Below are 23,110 nucleotides of genomic sequence, written 5' to 3' on the forward strand. Positions count from 1 at the left end.
CAAGTGCAAGATACGAGTGGAGAGCTTTGCTTAATTAACAGTTCTGTTCCCAGTAGTATTTATGTTTCTGCTATGTGGCAGAGGCTGTATGCTTAAATGTAATCTCTTTTCTTCTTCGTTCCATTTTGCACAGGTGCGCATTCAGACCCTCCCAGCCTCCCATCTCCAGCAGGGAACAGTGTCTGGCTCTACAAAAGCAGTCTCCACGGTAGTTGTGACAGCAGCGCCATCTCCAAAACAAACACCGGATCAGTAAATTCAGCAGGAAACATAATTTTTCAAGAGTTATTCTAGCCCTCTTATCCCATTTCCACCTTACTAGAGTCTGACTTAGCAAACCCTAGTATCTGCAAGTTGGTTCCTGACATTGTGGAAGTAGCCATGGGAAGTGTTTGCCCTTTGGTTGGAGTCAGAATAAGCAGAACCTATAACATAAACATCTCAACATGCTATATTTTAATAATCTTAATGTCTTCATGTTAAGTTGCCAGACCCAGAAAGGCTGGTATCTTGTTTTTGAATTTTCAACCTAATTGAATGTAAGTTTCAAAGAAGCTTGCTGAATTAAGGTAAGAAGACCATGGAGGGACTTGGAAGAAATGGACAAGTTCTGTCAGGCTGGATTTCAATGTTAACCCCTTCATGGTGGTTCTTATTGCTATTCAGACTCTGGATTTTTAATGTTTGATGTCTAAGCTTTTTTGTCTGTTTATTTTATAATTTTAACCAGGTTTAAAAACAACAACATAAGACAGTTTCTTGGTAACTGTCCCTCTCTGTACATAAACTTCCCCAGTCTGTTTATCCACATCAGACTGAGTATTTTTTAAAATTGACTTATGTGACATGCTTAAAGAAAGCCTGTGCATTGTGTGAAAGAAGAGAGCCTTCTAAGCTAGTTCTGGAAAAAGAGCCAAAAGCAACCCTCTTCCCCCTTCCCAGAAGAACTTTTAGCTTGATGTGATTGGGAAGGCCTCTTTTCTAATGAACAGTTAAAGCAGACCTGACACTGTGTACCAGGCTCAGTGAATACAAATTCATTTTACTGATGTTGATAATCACTGTTGACTTTTCTATTGTTAATTGTATCTCTAAAGTTTATCAAAGCATATTTTATCCAATTAGGAACATTTCCACACTAATAGAAAACATTATTTCTCCATACAAACATTCACACACACTTTTTATATGATAACTATCTCTCCCATGGCTCCAGAGTTGGTATAATAAGCAAATTGTCAGTTTCAACATCTTCCTTCTTAAAAGGGAGCTAATAGTACTTAGTGGAACAAAGTAGATCTAAGATTCCAGGGTTGCTGTCATGCACAAAGTAATGGTTTTGAGACAATTTGTCAGCATAATACAGTATAATATTAAAGGTGACTAAACCTCTTTGGTAAGGCCTGTCAGTCGTTGATATAGTTACTGTTGTGCATTCACCCCCAGATAAACTTGACGAGCACCTGCCACCTTTTAAAAAAGTTAGCCAAATTTATAGCCCTCTTGATTAACAGCATCTGCTACATTCAAAAACAAGGAGAGATGCTGAGCCCTCTACTGCTCCCATGCTGCAACTCTTTTTATTTCTTCCTCCCATCTTGCCAAAAAGCAATGTAACAATATAATTCTATAGGCGAAGTTTTGGCTAGCAGAAGTCCAAAATATATGTGTTTGAACTGACCCTGATTTCATGGCTAATAAAGGATATTTTTAACTGGAACTTAATCAGGCATTTAACTACTAGGCCCCTCTCTTCTGATGCTGATGGTTCAACCAAAGGGGGATAGATGTAGTACTGAGTCTTGTGGTTTTCTGCAGTCTCTTTAAACTCATATTTCTTTGTTAGGTGCATTTATATTCCTGCCCTGCTGCTGTTTAAGAGCTGTGGGCAGCTTGAAATATTAGGAAAAATTCTGTTTTAAAGGACGATGGCTGCCAGATAAAAGATGGCTGCCCTGGCCTACTATTGGGAGCAAGGGCAGGTTATAACTTTAATAATAAATAAATAAATATGGATCAGTAAAATTCCATCCACCCAACAGGATAAATGACTCCTAGAATAAAAATGTCTTCCAACAGATGGCAGAAGGCTAAAAGAGAGAGGGCCAAACTATGTACCTCCCAAGGTACAGAGTTCAATACATAATCTAGGAGTTCTCAAAGAGCAAGGCTTCTCCCATGTTCCACCCAGTTACTATTGGTTCCAGAGAAGAGCTTCTCCAGCAAATCTGAAGTGGATAGTCATTCAGGTATCCTGGGCCTAAGCCATTTAGGAATTCCAAGGTAAATTACCAGCACTTTGATGAATCATGTCTGGAAATGAACTGGAAACCCATGCACCTGTTATAAAATGGGAGATGCCTGCTTCCAAGGGCAAGCACTACCAAAAGCCCACCTGCACATTCTGGATCAATAGAAGTTTCTAGGGACTCTTCAAAGGCTGTCCAATGCAGAGGACATTGTGGTAGTTTTAATCTAGAGTATTGAATATCAGGTAACTGCTTTTGTGAATAAATGGGAACGGCTGTTTGGGGACACACACACACACAGAGAGAACAACTTTTGATTTTGCAGATCCTGAATAATGAATGGTGCAGGAAGGAGGTCCTGTTCTTAATACTAGCCTTATTTCTAGACCACAACAATACTACATTAATGAAAACGGAAATGTTTTCTTGTAGGACTCTTTGTTTAAAACCAAATTAACTTGGTGAGTGTCGACACTGGAGCCTTTGCACTTGTGTTCTGCCTCGTAGTGAACATGATCTCCTCTCTACTGTGTTGATGTCCTTTTTTTTATCCCAGGGGATGTGCCTTGGAAAATATTCTTTTCAAATGTTTCCTAGTACCCCACAGCTTAATCTCTACTGCCACGATCCCCCCCCCCTGTGCTTACAGTCCCCCACCTCCATGCCTTCAAAGTGTGTAGGTGTTCCTTCCAAAGCATTTCCTTGAGGGCAAATACGTCCTGTATGTAAACCAGCTATGTGAGATCTGTTGCAGTTTCAACATATTTGGAAGACAACTGTAACTAACATAAGCATGTGGCATATATATGACACCAGAAAGCACTTGTGTCCAGTAACTTGCTTGGGTAAAGAAATGTGGTGGTCAAGGCAGGGAATGAGACAGGAGGAGTCTCCTCTTCCATGGAGGCTCTTAAGGCTACAAGTTGCCTGGCTGTGCCAGGCCTTCTGGTAGAGCCCCGCAAACTCTCTAACTAGTCGGGTTACTTGCCACTTTAAAAGAAAAACTATTAGAAGGACACAAAGGCAGAACAGGAAGCAGCCCCCTAAAACTGATTTTAAATGTCAGGCCGCTGCATATGGGAGAAGGCAGTCCTCTGTTCTTAGGTGCCTCACCATCATTCCCTTAAAGGGTTAAAGATGGCAGTATAAGCCATCTACAGTACCTCTGTCAACTGAAGTCCCTCTCCCCCCCCCTTTAAACTTTTATTCAACTCATTTCTCCCACACAACCTTACTGAGGCTGCTGAAGACTTGCCTGTTCTTTTAGTTCTTAATCCTGCTCAAAATTTGAGACATTTCCTCATTTTTCTCTTTCCATTTGCTTTGTGTGTTTGTTCGCCCTCTCCCCCCTCCTAATGCTAAATCCTCCAGGCAGTAACTTACTCCTGTGCTATGTCTAAGAAGATCATTTTTATCACTGTATTTATTAATGTATTAAATACACCTAAGAGAGCTACCGGAAATCACCTTTTTAAGTTTTTCCAATTTCCCACAAGGGAAATTGCAATTAAAATAAATCTTCTGGCATGGCTGATAGCTATTAATTGCTTGTTTCTCCGCCTTTGCATGCCTCAGCTGTACATATCAGTATTAATTGATTACTTTTAGCCAAGTCTTTGAGCAGCTCTTCTGGCCAGTTTTGGGGTGCAGTCCTAACTCTGGCCAGCAGTTCTGGGCTGAATGGTTTGGGGGCCCCACAACCCCACCACTTGTGCCAGCCAGGGCAGAAGATGGGGGATGGGGGAAATGCCAGCTCCTAGCCTGTCAAAGTGAAGAGACCTGCATCGGGCCTGTTGCTGTCATGTGATGGCAGCGGGGTCTGCACAGGATCCAGCTGATCCTGTGCTGGCCTAGCACCTTCCCCAAAACACCCTGTTTCAGGGCATTCTGCTGGCTATTGAGAACGAGGTTGCCAGCAGCAGCAGCAGGAACTTCTGAGTAAGCACATTGGGGTGCATCTTACTGATGGCGGAAGCTGGCAGAGCTAGATGGAGAGATGCCTCTGCTCCATTTATACCTCTTCCAGCATGGTAGATCAGGGCTTTGGATTGCTCTCCCCCAAGATTTTTTGTATTGGAATCCCTAATCTGGAGTACAGGGGTGGGGAACCTGAAAACCAGGGGCCAACTGTGGCCCTCCAAGCCTCCCTATCTGGGCCTTGTGGCTCTCCCTAGGCCATACCCCTGACTGACCCTGCTTCATACCCTTCCAGTAGTGTAGTGGCAAATTCAGAAGTGCAGGGTCTCTTCATGTCATGCCCCTCCCCCTTTTTTGCCACAGGGTTGAGAATGAGATCCTTGTTAATGCCTTCTCCCACAATAGACATCCCTAGGAGCCAATGAGCATGAAAGGGGAGAGTGTTAGCTACTGAGAAGACTCTTCTCAGTGGGGGCGCATGCGCGTGCGAAGCCCAGCAGCAACATACCACATTTGCATTTGAATTACCTCTTCTCACCTCTTTGATTACTGACAAAAGAAGCTTAGAGGCATGATTTAAGCCACAGCTTGCTGCATTTTAAGGCCATTTACTACCTTAAAATAGCAATCTAAAAATTGTCTCTAGCGGTGACCCAAAATGGCAGCAAAAGGGAGGAAGACGGGACAAGCAGAAACGGCGCTTTTTAACGTTGACTACTTATTGGAGACAGTAATGGACAGAGTTCAAAAATGCACACCTCGTTAATTGCAGAATGGCAGAAAGCTTTTGATTGAACAAAGAACACGCTGGATAAACTAACGCAAAAAAACTCTATTGAAAAAACAGCAAATGAAGCCATGGAAATGAGTATTAAAACCTCTGTTGAAGTCCAACTACTTTTAAAAGCTAATAAGGAATTAAGTGCAAAGGTGGATGAACAGGAGAACAGGGCTAGACACAGGAACATACGCCTTCTTGGGGTCTCCACAGAAAAAGAATGGGGATATGATTGCATTTCTTACAACATGGTAGTCTATAGCACTCCCTGATGCCCCAATTACTCCATTGGACCTAGAATGCTCTCCTAAACCTAAAACTGCTACAATATCACATGATATTTGGCCTTTGTCCATTTCCAATTGAAAGACAGATTTACGAAAGCCATTAGAGACAAAGAGGGCCTGAAATATGATAACAAAGATATGGTTCTTCAAGTTCTTAGTTTGGAGACACTGAGGAAGAGACGTGAATTGAGACCAGCAACAGAAAAACTACAAGCTGCGAAAATTAAATATCGCTGGGGGTTCCCTTTTTGCTTATGTGTTGAAATAGCTGTATATAACATGCTGTCTACTTCAAAAAAAAAAAGTGTGCCACATCCTCCGCTTACTAAACTTCGAGACCACATGGGATATAGAAGAATTGGATAAAGAAGACGAATTCGTGGACTCCAGGATTCTGAAAAATGGATCAGTCTCTTCCAGAAAAGCTCCCCAGATTTAACAAACAGCTAGAAATCCTTAACACTCAACGCCCTCTATGTTCCAACTCCTTCTCCCAGACAGCGAAATGACACTAACAGCCAAATCTAACTTTCCATCTAAAAACAAAAGTAGTGTCAGACTTACAAAGATACGGAAGGACAGTTAATATTTGTTAAAGGGAGATTGGGGACTCAAAAGCTAACCGTAGCATCACTATATGCACCAAATAAAAAACAATTATGCTTTCTTGCTTCCTCTTTTCTAAAATTATATAACTGCAGAAGGTGAGTTAATAATTGGAGGATATTTCAGCTGGGTCTCAGACCCTCTATGGGACAAATCTTATGATACTACTCTACCTACAAAGGTCCAATCTACCAACAAATCAAATTTAAAAGATATCTAAATTTAATTTAATAGATGCCCTCCGTGGCGCAGAGTGGTAAGCGGTGGTAACGCAGCCGAAGCTCTGCTCATGGCCGGAGTTCGATTCCAACAGAAGGAGGAAGTCGAATCTCCGGTAAAAGGGGTCGAGGTCCACTCAGCCTTCCATCCATCTGTGAAAACGAGTACCCGGCATATGCTGGGGGGAAGAAACTGGCAATCCCACCCCATATATACGGTCTGCCTAGTAAAATGTTGCAAGATGTCACCCTAAGAGTCGGAAATTACTCGCACTATAAGTGCGGGAACACCATTACCTTTTAGATGCCTGGAGAAATTACATAAATCAGAGAGGAATTACACATTTTACTCAAACAGATATAAACGTTATTACAGACCAGATTACCTCCTTATTTCCAGGACATTGCAAACCACACTACAAGAATCTCAAATTGGTTCATTTTTGGTCTCTGACCACACTCCAGTGTGGGCAACACGATCTTTTAGAGAAAAAGAAACAATTACACCAACCTGGCAATTTGACAACTCTTTACTCACCAGTCAATTAGCTACAGAGACCATCCAAACGACCATTTAAGATTATTTTACACACAATACAGGGAAAGGAATCAAATATAGTATTGTTTGGGCTGCAATTAAAGCTGTAATATGAGGATGTTGTATCGCAGAGAAAAATAAATTGCAAAAACAAACTTCTGTCCTAAAAAACAACCTCTACGTCAAATTGCAGAAACTGGACCAACAACATAAACAAATAGGCTCCCTTAAAATCAGGCATAAATTGGACTCTGTGAGGAGGAAAATAGAAGCTTTAGAAATTTCAAAGGTATCAAAAGCTCTGATTTATCTTAAACAAAGATTATATGAAAAAGGCAATCAAAATTCTGTTAGCTAATTACGACTTATGGCAACCCTATGAATCAATGACCTCCAAGAGCATCTGTCATGAACCACCCTGTTCAGATCTTGTAAGTTCAGGTCTGTGGCTTCCTTTATGGAATCAATCCATCTCTTGTTTGGCCTTCCTCTTTTTCTACTCCCTTCTGTTTTTCCAAGCATTATTGTCTCTTGTAGTGAATCATGTCTTCTCATTATGTGTCCAAAGTATGATAACCGCATCATTTCATCATTTTAGCTTCCAGTGATAGTTCTGCTTTAGTTTGTTCTAACACCCAATTATTTGTCTTTTTCGCAGTCCATGGTATGCGCAAAGCTCTCCTCCAACACATTTCAAATGTTATTTTTCTCTTATCTGCTTTTTTCACTGTCCAACTTTCACATCCATACACAGAGATCGGGAATACCATGGTCTGAATGGACATAGTTTCCAAAATACAGTTCAGAGATTGGAATAGGATGTAGGAACTATGACCGTTCAGATCGGTTTCTAGCTATGTAAAAGAACAGTCTCTAAAATTAGTACATCATTGGTACTACACACCTGTCCCACTTTCACATATGTTCTCAACATCCTCCCCACTTTGTGGGAGGGGATGTGGGAAGACTGGAACCTACTTTCATTTGTGGTGGGGTTGTGAAAGAGTACAGGATTTTTGGTCATTGATTTATAATGAAATGTTAATCATATCCCAGGAGCACTTTGCATTTTTCCCTAAATTACTATTGCTAAACATTTTTGACAATACACACTCAAAACTGCTCTCTAAAGAACTGATTATCTACATGACTCTGGCAGCAAAATTGGCAATTGTGTCACAGTGGAAAACTGCAGACAGTCTTACAATTGAACAATGGTACAATTCCCTTTGGAATATTGCTCTAATGGAAAAGCTTACACACAAATTGAAAATAAAACAAGGAAAAGAGACACCAGACTGTTTCTATATAGCTTGGCATTCATTTATTGAACATACTTCCGAAGATTCCTTTGGGCATCGCCCAACCATGGAGGCCTAGCAGATTTGGAAACAAATATGACTACGGAAACTACTCCATAGGAGATTTAAGTGTGACATCTTCCCATAAACTGGTCAATATGCGGGTTCTTTTTTTGGATATGTTCCTCAAGAGATCTTGTTCCCTTTTTGTTTCTATATTTTTGTTGAATATCGTTTATATTGGATTATGTTGTTGATAGACTGATAATATGTACGAGGTTTTACCTAAAGATTTCTGTAAAGAAAATTTTTTTTTTTTAATTATACAAAAAAAGAGAAGACGGCAACTCTTCTCAGTGGCTGACTCACCTCCTTTCACTCTCAATGGCTCCAATCCGCAGGAAAGGTCAAGGAAGCCGTGGCTAAGACACGCCCCTTTCATGCTGATTGGCTCACAGGATGCTAAAGACACAGGCACCCTGCTGGGACCCTGCTCCCAAAAAAGTACAGGGTCTAAGACACACACACCCGAGACCCTGTAGCCCTGTACCCCCCTGTAGCCTTCTTGAGTGTTTTTGCCTGGTTGGAATGCGTGCCTGAAGTCTGATAATGACTCTTGCTTGCCCGCACAGGGGATAGAGAGTGGTGTGCGAGTTGTGTAGGAAGTAGTCTACTGTACAAAGATAAAATTTCCATTCATTGCTCTACCTACTTTTGATTTTGCCCACCACTGGCATGCGGCCCCTGGAAGGGTGCCCAGAATGAAATGAGGTTCTTGGGCTCAAAGGTTCCCCACCCACATTGTGCTACATTTATACTTGTATATGTAGGTTACCCCACTGTATGGTTCAAAGGTGTACCAGGTGGTTGGCTCCATCCTTGAGCCATTATTATGTGCTGGGATCTCCTCTCTAGTCACTATTTTCTATTTTGTTCTGGTTGATGGACCTGTTTTCTAGTTAAAAAATAATAAAAACCCCAATTAAAATCTTACAAGCCTGAAGTCTACCCATTCCTGATTTACAGGATCAATCACATTTTGTTAATAGTATCCAGCATTTTACAGAGTGTGTGTCAAGTGTTCAAAGTACTTTCTATTATCTCAGTAATCCACACAACAGTGCTGGAAAGTAGGCCAGATTTTTTTGTGTGTGTGTCTGAATATTGTAGGAGAGAGGCTGAGAGAAGCTAGTCGCTTGTCTAAGGTTACCTTGTGCATGTGTAGCTGAGAGCTGAAGTAGCTGCTTGCTTTTAGCCACTATTGTTTATTTATTTATTTATTATAAAAATATTTGTATATCTGTTTGTATATTTGTATATTTGTATATTTGATATTTTGTTAAAAGCATCAAAGCGGCTTACAACACGTTAACAAACCCCAACAACCATAGAACAAAAACATTAAAAATACAATAAAAATATGGTCAACTGTTGCAAAAAAAAGCATCTTCTTAACTGCCTGCACAAGCCTGGTGGAACAAAAAGATTTTCAGCAGGTGCTTAAAAGTTAAAATAGAAGACACCTGCTGAATCTCGGTTGGCAGAGCATTCCAGAGAACTGGGCCAACGACACTGAAGGCTTGCTTTTGTGTCGATGTTAAATGAGCCTCGCCAACTCGGGGGACAACCAAAGTCGTTCCTGCAGATGATCTCAGTGATCGAGCTGGGATATAAGGGTTCTGGCGGTCCCTAAGATCCCCTGGACCTAAGTTGCCCAGGGTTTTGTAAATTAATACAAGGACCTTGAACCTGGCTCGGTAGCAGATGGGCAGCGAGTGCAGATGTTTTAAAAGTGGTGTCACATTTTCTTGGCCACGTGCTCCCATCAGGAATCTGGCCGCCACATTTTGCACCAACTGGAGCTTTTGAAGGAGAGGTCCTATTCCCTTCACAGAGCTACAGTCACCAGAAGAGGGGCTGACTCTGGCCACTGGAGCTCTGTCAGGGGAATAGGAGTCTCCTAACAACTCTCAGTACCCTTCACAAACTACACTTCCCAGTGTTCTTTGGGGGAAGCCATGATTGTTTAAAGTGCAAAAAATGACTGGTGTGGACGTGGCTTCCTGATTAGCCAAGCCAAACAGCTGTTAGTCTGGCTTTTAGAACATTAACAGTTGGTTCTTACTGTATGCCTGCATTATCATAGACTTCCATGTTAAATTCCTTAAATTAATTAAAAATCAGCCATGCGTTTTTTTTCACGTTTAAACTGCAGAAGATGAAGGTCAGAGTATGGAGTAAGGTCAGTGATAGGATTACAGGTACTCTGTGAACATGGCTGTTTTTTAATTAATTTAAACAAATTATGAGGCCACTGACAGACGTCAACGGGGGTCTGGATTTTTTCCATTGTTTTACACTTTGAACTCATGATTCTCTCTGAGCATTTTGTGTATCACCATGAAAACTTAGAGAGTTGTTAAGAAAGCGTTTCTGAGTTCAGGACTGTAAGTTTTGTAAGGTTTTGTTTTGAAATGTGCTTATGGAAAGCAGAAGAATGGCAGGGGGTATTTTTAATTTAACATTGAGGAATGCAAAAAATCCATGCCGGCTAGAGTATACAACCACTCTTGTGGCTGTATAATTTATTTTATATATTTATTTATTTAAAATATTTCTATCCTGCCCTTCTACCCTATAATAGGTCACTCAGGGCGGCTTACAAAAATAAAATCAAACACATACATAATAAAATTGTAAACAATAAAATCACAAAAATATTAAAATAAATTAAAATACATAAAATACAATTAAAATACATAAGATACAACACACACACACACACACACATATATAGGGAGTGGTACTAAAGGAGACTACAAGGGTAAAATTTAATGTAGAAGGCATAAAATCAGTGTCTTGCTCTACCTTCAGTCCCTCCCAAAGGCTCTCCAGAACAAGATCGTTTTCAGAAGTCTCCAGAAAACCATTAGGGAGGGAGCAGAGCGGACTTCTTGGGGTAGGGTGTTCCAAAGCTTGGGGGCCACTTAATTAATTAATGTCCGCTTAATACAAGATTACAGCCTCTCCATGTTAAAACAGCTATCTTCAGTCATTTCCCTGTATTGAACATAAGCAAAAAAACAAACAAACAGTATGACAGTACTGAGCAAACTGGATATCTTTAAAAACACTTTGTCTTATATATAACCAAACCAATTTTTCTTATATATAACCAAACAAATTTCTCTGTGTCTCCTGACTAGGGTGGAGGTTGCTGAGTAGAAATAAAAAAGGATTGAACTGGGCCTAAACTGAGGCTGGGACAATAGCTGAACGGGCAATGTCTGCCAGAAACCTTCTGAATTTATTAATGCACAAATACTAAACACCTGGAAGAAAACAGGGTGAGTACCTATCTCCTATCCTGTAGGATACCTTCACCTTTTCCCGAAGGCCAAATTAGTGACAGCCTTGGCTTTTGACCATACTCTCATTATGTAACACACTTCTTTGTTGCTTCTTCTCACTGAGAGCGTGCAGGGTGATCCTTGATGATGTTTTCTTGGCTTGCCGCTCCCAATGAATCATTCTTTGATGTGCTCTTTGAACCAGAAGCTAACATGCTGGTTGGCACATTGTCTTGCTAGATCCCACTGGAATTTTGACACTGTTAAGAATAACTCTGCCACAGACACCCAACAGTGGTTGGGCTTAGGGCTTTGGGTTTGGCCCTACCTGCCTGCAAATCTGTCTGTGTGTAATTCTGCACCAAAGAACTTAGGGCCTTTATTCTGAACTGTATGTCACATAGTTTCTGCTGGTTGTACTCACACGGCCACATAAAGAGGCAGGCTCATTTGTTCTGCAGTTTTCTCTCCTGAATCTGGCTGCGATGGAGAGCGAACCTGACCTTTGACTGCTCTCAGTGCTGACCACCCGTCAAAAGAAACATATACTAGTTTCCAAATAAACACTCTGTTGTAGGCAAAAGAATATATTGCATTGTGTGTGGTGCCTACATCCGTTTATCTGGTTTGCAAATGTGCCCAGAGGCCCAGAAATCTTGCCAACCTCTGCTTCTTACTGTTCCCCTGGCAGGGCCAGCACTGCCTGCTCTTTGTTCTGGACCACTTTGTATACCTCTACATTTCTTTATAGTGTCAGGTAGGGAAATTGTAATGATCTCCAAGAAGTTCAAGGCAAGCACAAGAAAGTGCTTCCCACAATGCATAAGGGAAATTATGAAATCCACTGCCATGAGGTGCAGGGATGGCTGCTAACTTAGATGACCTTAATGGCAGATTAGATAGATTCCAGGAAGATAGGTATATCAAGAGCTATTGTCTATGTTGGCTGAATGGAACCTCCAGGTTCAGTGGCAGTCTACCTTGAGTACTAGTTCCTAGGGAGCACCAACAGGAGAGGGATATTTGTAGCTGTCCATTAATATTTGTTGGCCAGCATACTAACAAAGCAATATTAAAATACAATATGCAATAGTTTGAGATGATGATACTAAGTCGTAGGACTTACATAAAGGGGTTCGTTTCAGAGTTATATAGCCTGTTACTGGATATATTCACTAGCACTTAAAGCTCTTTGGGAAGATTTGCATATGGGTATTAGTGATGTTAAATGGAGGTACATGTGGGTTTCCAAACCTGATAGTTCTGTCTCAGCATATTTCAGAGAGTGCTGTATAAAGGTGGTACACAGATGGTACTGTACACCTGCCAGGGGTGTAGTCCTGCAGGGTCTCAGTGGGTCTTAGACCCTTTACTCTTTTGGGAGCAGGGTCTCAATGTCCCCAGCATCCTTCAAGCCAATCAGCGTGAAAGGGAAGTGTGTTAGCCACTGAAGAAGCTTCTAACATGCTTCCTTGTCCTTTCCTGCAGATTGAAGGCAATCAGAGCAAAAGCAGGTAAGAGGTGCACTGAGAAGACTCTTCTCAATAGCTAACATTCTCCTCTTCCAGGCTGCTGGACTTCTAGGAACGTCTGTTGTTGTGGGAGAAAGCACAGGAAGGACTGAGGAGTGTGGAGATGACCATGGACAGCATGGAAGTTAGAGGGTGTGGCATGACTATCACGAAGGGACCCTACACTTCTGGATTTGCCACTATATTGCTAACCTTAGTCTGCCCTCAGCCTACCTCTCTTCTTATTTGCGACCAGTCCAGGGCATTGCATTGGCTGCCAGCTTCCTCCTCTTTAGTCTTAGTGTTGCCCTTGTAGAACTCCGCAAGAAAGAGGATGAGGACAAAACTAGAATTAATTTGCTCTGGCTCCACCTATTATTGGGATCCCTGCCTTCCGGCCTGACACCAGTCCCCGTGAACACTAGCCACCACCACCTCTTGATGGCAAGACAGCTGCATAGTTATTTATTTATTTGATTTATATCTCGCCCATCCTCCCAGTAGAAGGCCAGGGCAGAAAACAAAAGTACTAAAAACACTTTAAAACATCATAAAAACAGACTTCAAAATATATTAAAACACAACAACCATTAAAAAACATATTAAAACAAAGTATCTTTAAAAACATTTTTTAAAAAAGCTTTAAAAACATTACAAAACAGAAAGTTTAAAAATACATTAAACAGCAATTCCAACACAGACTCAGACTGGGATAAGGTCTCAACTTAAAAGGCTTGTTGAAAGAGGTGCTCTGCCAAGACCCTCAGCAATTTTCAAGTGGTCCATGGGTAGTTGGGTAAGTTAGGGATCCACTGTACTAGATGGACCTTTGAGCTGATCCAGCAAGGCTCTCTCATGCATATGATCAGACTGTAAGGTTACAGTTTTAAGCACCAAGTTGTTAAATAAATCTCCTGAGTATATTTGGGGCTTTTTAGTTTAGAGAAAAGGCGGGTCAGAGGAGACATGATAGAAGTGTATAAAATTATGCATGGCATTGAGAAAGTGGATAGAGAAAAGTTCTTCTCCCTCTCTCATAATACTAGAACTCGTGGACATTCAAAGAAGCTGAATGTTGGAAGATTCAGGACAGACAAAAGGAAGTACTTCTTTACTCAGCACATAGTTAAACTATGGAATTTGCTCCCACAAGACGCAGTAATGGCCACCAGCTTGGACGGCTTTAAAAGAAGATTAGACAAATTCATGGAGGACAGGGCTATCAATGGCTACTAGCCGTGATGGCTGTGCTGTGCCACCCTAGTCAGAGGCAGCATGCTTCTGAAAACCAGTTGCCGGAAGCCTCAGGAGGGAGAGTGTTCTTGCACTCGGGTCCTGCTTGCGGGCTTCCCCCAGGCACCTGGTTGGCCACTGTGAGAACAGGATGCTGGACTAGATGGGCCACTGGCCTGATCCAGCAGGCTCTTCTTATGTTCTTATCCCAGCAGGCCAGGGATGTTACACACTTCCTGTCCCTGAGAATCCCCTGCCTGGTCTTGCCTCACCAGGGGTTGCAGTGGGTCATAGACACCTTACTTTTTTTGAGAGCAGGGTCCCTATATATAAACCAATCAGCATGAAAACCACTGAGAAGAGTCTTCTTACTTGGCTAACAACATGCTCCTTGTTCTTTCCTGCTGATTGGAGCCAATTGGAGTGAAAGGAGGTGAGTCACTCATCGCGAAGACTCTTCTCAGTAGCTAACACATGCCTCTTCTCAAACGCTGATGGGCCCCTAGGGTAGATGAGGTGTGAGCTTCATGGCAAAGTACCTTGGTTCCCCAAATCTTAGTCCCACACTCGGTTTCATTTTAAGAATTCTTAAAATCAAAACGTTTCTTGCAACAATTTTATGACAGATGCTTTTGGAGGTCACTGATTTATAGGGTCGCCATAAGTCGTAGTCGACTTGAAGGCACATAACAACAAACAAAGAGCTTGAATGGGGGAGCGGGAGGGAGGAAGCCTATGCACACAGCAGTTTTATTCTGGTTCTATAATTTTGTAATTGCAGGAGAGATGGTGCATCCTTGGAGTGTGACTATCATGAAGGGACTCTGCACTTTTGATTTTCTCACTGCACTCCTGCGCCTCAGACTTCCCACCCGCAAGGGTCGCCAAAGAAATCAGCGACGAGGGCGAGTGATATTTCCTGCTCAGTTCACCTGCCAGGAGGAGGGACACAAATGGGAGGGGCTCAGGCCCAGGTAAATCTCGTGTGAGTGAGCGCGCCGAGAGAGCGCTTCAGCCCCACCCATGAAACTGGTTACCTGCCTGGAAAGGGGCGCCGCTACAAGGAAACTGCAGCGGAGAGGAAAAAGCACAACGCGAACATCCGCCAGCGCCCAGGACGAGCAAAGAAAAGAAAAACCCAGGTTTTCGAAAGAGTCGCATTTCAAGGATCGGATGTGGAGGGTGGAACTACAGTGATCAGAATTGTTTCCCTTTTTTCTGCCTTCCAAGGGGGGGGGGAGTTGCTTTTTGCTTTCTGCTTTCTCCTTCTTCTGAGGGCGTGCAGACTGCGACTGAGGACTGCCCAAACCGTCGCTTCTGGTTAAAGTTTTTTTCCCTTTTTCTTCTGATCAGTTCGGGAACTGAGAAGAACTTTGTACATCTACAAAACCGTGAAAAGGGAGGGCTCTTTAGAAACTTTTCTTTCGTTTCCCCCTCCTCTCCCCCCCCATCATAATTTTGTTCTGCAAAGGGAGAGAGAGAGCGCGCGCGCGAGAAAGGGGAACATATTTATATGAAGGATTACCGACTTCCCAACGAAAGGAACATGAACATTTATCGCCCGCCTCCCGGGGCAAAAAAGAAGGACTTCGAGACTTCAGGCCTAAAGTACAACAGTAAGGTAGAGGTAAGAACTTGTTTGCTGGATCTTTTCTCGGAGGGGTTGGGACGGCTACTCCTTCTGAAAGGAGTGACATCAAGAGCATTTCCATGGAAAGGCAATGCAGTTACTCCAGAGTGAGTAGGCTGTGGTGGATCACAATCATAATTTGCACGGGAGTCTTACTTCCGCCTTGGGTGGCCGGTCACTTTTGTTGCTGCTGCCGCTGTTGTTTCCGAAGCGCCAGCTTTCTGAGCTCATGAAAAATAAGTCAATTTCACAGTTGACAACTGTGCCGGGATGGACCCTCTTACACCTCGATCCTCATCGTTATGTAGGGCTCGGCTGCACTCTTTACGTTTAAAGCAGTGCCATGTCATGGCTGTCCCCCAAAGCATCCTGGGAACTGTCGTTTGTGAAAGGTGCTGAGAGTTGTTAGGAGAGCCTCAGAGAGCTACATTTCCCAGAGTTCCCTGGGAAGAGGGATTGATTGTGAAATCACGCCGAAAAACTGTAGTTCTGTGTGAGGTCTCCAAACAGTTTTCAGCACCCATAACAAGCTAGTTTCCAGATTTTTAGGGGAACCCCTGTTTAAAGTGGTATGGTACAGGGATATATGGTACAGGGATATATAGTACAGATAGGGCCTTACTGGAATGTATGGTGTGCACACACTTCAGTGGGGCTTACATCCCAGGAAGTGTGTGTCAGGATAGTAGCCTTTCAATAGAAGGAGAGTAAAGAGAGAGCAGGGTTAGTCTCAAGTTCGAGAGACGCATTGTATAAACCAGGAGTGGGGAGTCTGTGGCCCTCCAGATGTTTTTCTGCACTACAGCTCCTATCAGCCCTGACCACTGGCTATGATAGCTTGGGCTGATGGGAGAGTCCCAAAAAGGTCTGGAAGGCCACAGGTTCCCATCCCTGGTAGAAAGAGCTCAAATGGCTTCTTGAGGCAGGAATGTGAACTTTAGGGGTGCCAATGTGCATTGTGGGAACCCTTGCAATGTTGCTTAGGAAGTTGGAGTGCAATGCCTGTGTTGTGTATTGCTAGCTCCGTGTAGTGCGGCCTGCCTTCTAATGGGGCTGGGTCACCTGGCAAATGTTATACTGGTGTTTTCATTGCTCATCCTGCCTCCCTCTTGCTTTCTACTATTAATCTGAGGTGCTGGCAGTGAGCTATAACACCCTAAAGAATCTAGATGGCATTGCCAAGAGATTATCGCCTCACTTCCTGTTCCATCGCAGCCTTTTGTATCCACTGCGAAAAAAGGAAATGGACTGCCTTCAAGTCGATCCTGAGTTATGGCGACCCTGTGAATAAGGTTTTCATGGTAAGCGGCATTCAGAGGGGGTTTACCATTGCCTTCCTCTGAGGCTGAGAGGCAGTGACTGGCCCATGGTCACCCAGTGAGCTTCATGGCTGTGTGGGGATTCGAACCCTGGTCGTAGTCCAGCACCTTAGCCACTACACCACACTGGCTCTCCACTGGAAGCAGGCTCTAAAAGCCTTAGTCTACCATCTGTGCATGAAGTCAGGATGGCAGTTGTCAGGATGAAGTTCAGATGGTAAACACGGACACTTTTAATGGCTGCTCCCTAGCTTTGGAATTAACTTTCCCTGGAGACTTTCCAAAACCTGAGCCTGTGCATCTTCCAAAACAGTGTAAGAAATCTGTGTTCATCGCAAACTGGCTTTTGGTGGCCAGGGGTAGGATGGAAAAATTACATGATTAAGAAATAAAATGATCTGTGAGCAGCAACAGTACCATTAAAAAATGGGGGGGGGACCAGAAAAACGTTGGGGGGGGGACAGAAGGGGCAAAGTATTTCTAGATGGGTGAAACTCCCTAGTAGGAGGGCAAGCTTCTTGTTGGGGGGGGGGCGCTGCCCCTGTCTGTGATATTGCGAAGGATCCTGGGATGTTGTAGATCTCATGCTGCTGCCTGACGTATTCTGTCGTGAAGCAAGTAGGGCTACATACACACAATTTTTTATTGAATTTTTGAAAGAAACATTTTTTATACATGAAAGAAGAAAAAGAAATAACAGAGAAATAAAACAATAATAAAAACATAGATACCGGGTACATGCTTGGGGGGGTGGAGGGTTCAGGTGATGTAAGGAGGCCTCGATTGACAGTCTTGGGTTCCCCACATGGGGTGACCGAATGTCTTTGCTGTCCTGACCCAGAATGAGAAAGATGGTTTTGTGCTGAGGATTTTGAAAAATTCTTGGAGAATGAAGCAGATTGTCGTTTTTTGCTCGGTCAACTTTTATGGTGACTTAAAAGTGTAGATACAGCAGACTCCAAGTGAATTCTCTGATGTGGATATTCTCCATGTGCCGTTTTTGTTGTTGCACCAAACAGGGTTAATCTGCCCTCTCTCGTTAAGGTCAAGGGCCTGGTTGTTCTTATCTAAGTAAACTTTCCAGTTGGGCCAGTGAAGGTGGACACAGACAAGCTTGGGGATTTGCCTGTGTGGATGAGGTCAGCGAAGGCTTCCTTATAACGTGGAAGAATGTGGGTTTTCCTTAATTAAAGCTAATCTAATTTTAAAATGTTTACATTTTTAATTAAAAGCCTCTTGAACTTAGTCCCTGCATTGTTCCTGAAGTGTACTGTTAAGATCTTAATGAGACGACAACAAAATGTATTCTCCCCATTTTGTCAGACTTGTAAAGAAAATTGTGGGTCATAAACACGGACATTCTGTCTCTCTCCTCCTCGCTTAAAAATGAGATGAATGTTCAGGGCCAGTTCCGGGTTTGGGGCCCCACATCTGGGCTCCATGTTACGTTTGTGGGTCCCTGGCTGCGGGCTTTCTTGGTGACATTGGCTGCCTTGATTAACCACTATTTTACATTTCCCACAGTGCTGTGGAGTGATGCTACATTGGGAGGATTACATTGTTGTGGTGTTGTTGTTTCTTTCCTGCCCTTCACCATGAGGTCCCCAGGACAGGTTACAACAATTTTAAAAATGCAGTATTAAAATCAGTTAAAACAGATCACACTCGGGATAATAGAGTGGGTCTTAAAACATATCACATCAAGACATAAAGAGGTGTGTCTTTAGCATACAGTGAAAAGTACATAAATAAGGTGCAAGACACTTACAGAGAATGCCCTCTGTCCTGATCCGCTCCCCCCCCATTCCTGAGGGTGGTGAAACTACCAAGAGGGCCCCCTCTGCCGATCTTAACCCCAGAAGGGTCTGCAGGAGAGAAAGCTCACCAACCTGGCATGGGGTAGTGATGCCAAAAGCACCTTTTGGAAATGGGAAAGTGCTATCTTGGCATTGCAGAACTCAACATCTCTTTACACTGATGGATGGATTGGCTTTGTGCAAGCCTTGTTGCGCCCCATTGGCTTTCTTCGTCCTCTTTCTCCTTTAACTTTTATTGCTCCTCCTGTTGCTGATGGGATGCCCCCCACAATACATCAAAGACCTCCTCCTTTTACAAAGCATCTTGGATTACTACAGCAGCTGAGTTTATATCCTGCACTTCTTTTTTTAAAAATACATCTGTCCAATTAAAGTTGAATCTTGTACCTGAAGCAAACTTGCATTGATGGCTTATTTGACATAACCCAGGGTCCAATCCTATGCTTGCTTACTCAGAAGTAAACTGTACTATGTTCTGTGGAGCTTAGTTCCAGGTATGTGTGCATAGAACTTCAGCCTTACAGCACAATTCTAACCATATCTACTCAGAAGTAAGTCCTATTGAAATCAGTGGGGTTTACTCCCTTGTAAGTGCTATTAGGAACGCAGCCTGGTTCTCTCGCAGCCCCTCTTCTCCTTTGTTTTGAACTGATTTCCTGTCTCATTCCTGACTTGACTTTTATCATAAATTCGGTTCTTGTTTTTAGCCATAACAACATGAAATACAGCTCCAAGTGTTGGTTTGCGCAGTAGCTGATCAGCTTGTATAAAACCAGAAAGCGGCACATCTTTGCAGCACAATTTATATAACATGATGATCAGCAAATTCAGCACAAGGTTTTGTTAAAGCCTGAAAAGCCACCTGATGAATTTCTTGATTTTACTGTCAGTTCTCTTTCAAAAAGATCCCAGTCTATGGTCTGAAGGCAGATGAGCCAGCGCCCTGCTGAAGCTAAGCAGTATCAGGTCTGGTCAGTGCCTGGATGGGAGACCACCTGGGAACCATATGTAAGCCGCCTTGGGTTTCCCTCATGAAAAGAAAGGTGGGGTATAAATGTAATAAATAAATAAATAATAAATAAAAAGACACCCCCCCCATTGTTTAAGGTTCACAGTTCAGTATATTGGGAGATTTCTTTCCCCTCCCAACTTTGTGCTCTGTGATGGTGAGTCACTAAGGAATAGTGAGCTAGATTCTTGACTTGATGACTACAGAAGGGAGAGTATAAAAGCAGGATCTTACAAAAATTCTCTTCTGTTATTAAAAATGGCAGAGAATTTAATTCTCTGCAGTGTCTGAGTAAGATCAGTTTTACTTGACTAGTGATGCTTGAGGAATTTGACCTTCGTGAATTCCTTTCCAAAATTACCTAATTCACCCACCTTTGACTAATGAACGCATTGAAACTTTCCTCCAGATGTTGACAAACTGCACCTCTCATCATCCCTGGCCATTGGCCCAAGGTTCCCCATGCCTGATTCAAAATTTGTGTTTTGATATTTTAAGAGGAATTTAAAATTAATATATTATTGTGGAAGCAGAATGGAATGATCGGTTAAAACATACAAAGTGATACAGACCAGAAACAGATAGATTTCATCCATCCATAGGTTTACTATGCATGATTTGTTTTAAGAGTTTTTCTTTTTGTTTGTACACTGCCTTTACTTTTTAAAGCCCTTAAGGCAGCTTACCAAAAATCAATATAAAATACTGATAATTCAGAACGACTATATTCGGCTTTGCCACTTGCCTGGGGCAAGTAGTGGCTGCCTGGGTGAGTGCACCCCGAAAACACACACACTTTACTTCCTTTTTTAGTGTTGCCCTGTGGTGTTAATTATTCACATTTATATCCTGTCCTTCTTCCAAGGAGCTTGTGGTGGCATACGTATGGTTTTCCTTGTTTATCTTCTCAACAACCCTGTGAGGTAGCTTAGGTTAAGATGGGCTGATTGGCCCAAGGTTACCCAGTGAACTTTATACCCAAGCAGCAATTTGTAGTGGATCTTATATAAGGCAGTGCTGAACTGGCTGCACCCACAGTTTCCTTTTCTAGCTCAAAGAACTAGCAGTCACCCTGGCAACAGTGGTACCTTGGAGAGTAAGCCAGGGGCTGGGCAATTCTTTACAAGGTTGTTATGTAAATGCAAAGCATTCTACAATACTGTTTAGCCTTTCTGTAGAGTTCCCAGAGCACTTGTTGTTGTTGTTATATGCCTTCAAGTTGATTACGACTTATGGCGACCCTATGAATCGGTGACCTCCAATAGCATAAACCACCCTGTTCAGATCTTGTAAGTTCAGGTCTGTGGCTTCCATTATGGAATCAATCCATCTCTTGTTTCGCCTTCCTCTTTTTCTACTCCCTTCTTTTCCCCCCAGCATTATTGTATTTTCTAGTGAATCATGCTTATGATATGTTCTGCATATAGATTAAACAAATAGGGTGATAAAATACACCCCTGTCTCACACCCTTTCCTACTGGGAACCAATCGGTTTCTCCATATTCTTATCTCAGAAATTCTTACAATAACCCTGTAAGGAAGGTCAGTATTATTACTATGACCATATTGCAGATGATGAGCTTAGTCTGCAAAATAGTAACATGCTTATGAACACTGAATGAATGCATGTCATAGGCAAGACTTTGTGGCTTGCAGAAGCTCCATGGTTAAGAAGATACAACTGCAGTCCCGTGTACACCTTCATGGAAGCAAGCCTCATTGAACAAAGTGCGTTTTACTCCTACATTCTACACAGAGCAAGCCATATCTCTCCTTCCCCTACCTACAACCTTGGAGTTTTTCTGCCGAGCCCTTTGACCTCCTAAACAGTCCAAAAGCACCTATTTCTCTGGAAGGGAAGATCTTTTGAATGCAGAGATGGAGTATCTAGATGTTGTCATTGTGTTCTTCAACCTGCCTCATCTTGTCTGCTGAGGGAGGAGTGTAGCCTGTGCTTAGTTCTTCCTTGAGGCATGCACACCCAGAATGTAAACAGAGTGGTTTTACTAGTCTCTTTTCCAGGTACAAATGGTTAAGTTTGCAGCTCCTTGAGTATCTAGGTTGCAAAGAAGAGGGAGTGTTGCAAAGATATGTTTGCAGAAGATGGCAATGAAAATGAATAAGTTTTTTCACCCTTTGTGATTGGGCTAAGATGATCATGATCATCATAAAATAAACCAACTACTAGTTAGGGTGAGTATCTCCTGTTGGTAACTGAAGGCCTTTTAGTGTGTGTGTGTGTGTGTGTGTGTACGTGTTAAAGTATACACCATAGAATATCATGTGTTAATTTGACAAATGGCTGTTTTGCAGCTCATGCATCGATGAGTACTTTTGTTGGAGAGCCAAAATTAGCTCTTGACTCCCTGTTGAGTGTTCTCTCAATGTTAAACTTGGGTTTGTTGCAAATATAATGTATGAAATGACCCTGATCCACCAACTGTAAATCTTTGGGTGGGTCCCGACTCAAAATCTGATCAAAATCTGAAGGGAAAAGGCCCTTCATGCTAGTAAGCCTAACCAGTCACCTGCAGTAGTTGTATGTAGCATATGTAAAAGAATAGGGAACAATGGGGAAAAAATGAAGGATTGGTTTTACCAGTTGGAAAGCAGGCATAAAGCAGTGTGGTGTTTTGTTTTGATTTTTAAAAAGGGCAAAAGATGAAAGTGAAATGTTGGAGCAGGTAAACCCTCATGCTACCTGTAGCAATGACTTGGGGGGACTGGACTTCATTCATAGACATTGGCATCCAACGTCAAGATACCTTTATACAGAACTCCTTGAGTATTCAAAGTGCTTCCGGTACATGTTCTATTTCTCATGAAAAGTCAGCTCCATCAGGCTCCTCTTGCCTTTCCAGAGGGAGAGAAGGGAAGCAGAGCCACTCCATCAGCTCTATTGAAAGACTGGCTCCTTTTGGCTCCTCCTCTGCCTGAACTACTTCCACCCCAGTTGTTTGTGTGAAAGAGCACCCTAAACTGTAACTAGACTGCTTTTTTCTCTTTCTCACTTCCAAACACTTTCCTTTTTTAGCCTGTAATCTTGAGGTTAGATGCTGTCTTATTATAGGTCTTCGGTAGACACTCTGGGATCCTTTTTTGACTATTATATATGTATCTGTATCTATCTATCTATCTCTCTATCTCTCTATCTCTCTATCTATCTATCTATCTCGTGCCCTTCCTCTCAATAGGAGCCCAGGGCGGCAAACAAAAGCACTAAAAACACTCTAAAACGCAATAAAAACAGTTTTTAAAATATATTACAACAAAACATCCTTAAAAACATATTAAAACAAAACATTAAAAAAAAAGCTTTAAAAACACATGTTTTAAAAAACAGCTTA

The 23,110-nt window shown here is 42.4% G+C and overlaps 2 protein-coding genes across 4 annotated transcripts in view; both read left to right on the forward strand.

Annotated features, from left to right (window-relative positions):
- The window catches only part of NFRKB (nuclear factor related to kappaB binding protein), a 37,300-nt gene extending 33,514 nt beyond the window's left edge, over positions 1-3,786 (forward strand). For both annotated transcript variants that reach the window (XM_061592752.1, XM_061592751.1), the window contains one exon: positions 134-3,786. In XM_061592752.1, the coding sequence (XP_061448736.1) occupies positions 134-256 (123 nt within the window). In that variant the 3' untranslated portion in view covers positions 257-3,786. The remainder of the gene's footprint in view (positions 1-133) is intronic.
- A 7,336-nt stretch (positions 3,787-11,122) lies between these two features.
- Positions 11,123-23,110, forward strand: part of ST14 (ST14 transmembrane serine protease matriptase) — a 60,283-nt gene continuing 48,295 nt past the window's right edge. The window contains exons 1-3 of one of the 2 annotated variants that reach the window (XM_061592682.1): positions 11,123-11,241; positions 12,733-12,758; positions 14,770-15,615. In XM_061592682.1, coding sequence (XP_061448666.1) covers positions 15,502-15,615 — 114 coding nt within the window. In that variant the 5' untranslated portion in view covers positions 11,123-11,241; positions 12,733-12,758; positions 14,770-15,501. The remainder of the gene's footprint in view (positions 11,242-12,732; positions 12,759-14,769; positions 15,616-23,110) is intronic. The other variant, XM_061592683.1, reaches the window with a different exon arrangement.

This window comes from Rhineura floridana, chromosome 12 (genome assembly GCF_030035675.1).
Source record: "Rhineura floridana isolate rRhiFlo1 chromosome 12, rRhiFlo1.hap2, whole genome shotgun sequence".
Taxonomy (NCBI): Eukaryota; Metazoa; Chordata; class Lepidosauria; order Squamata; family Rhineuridae; genus Rhineura; species Rhineura floridana.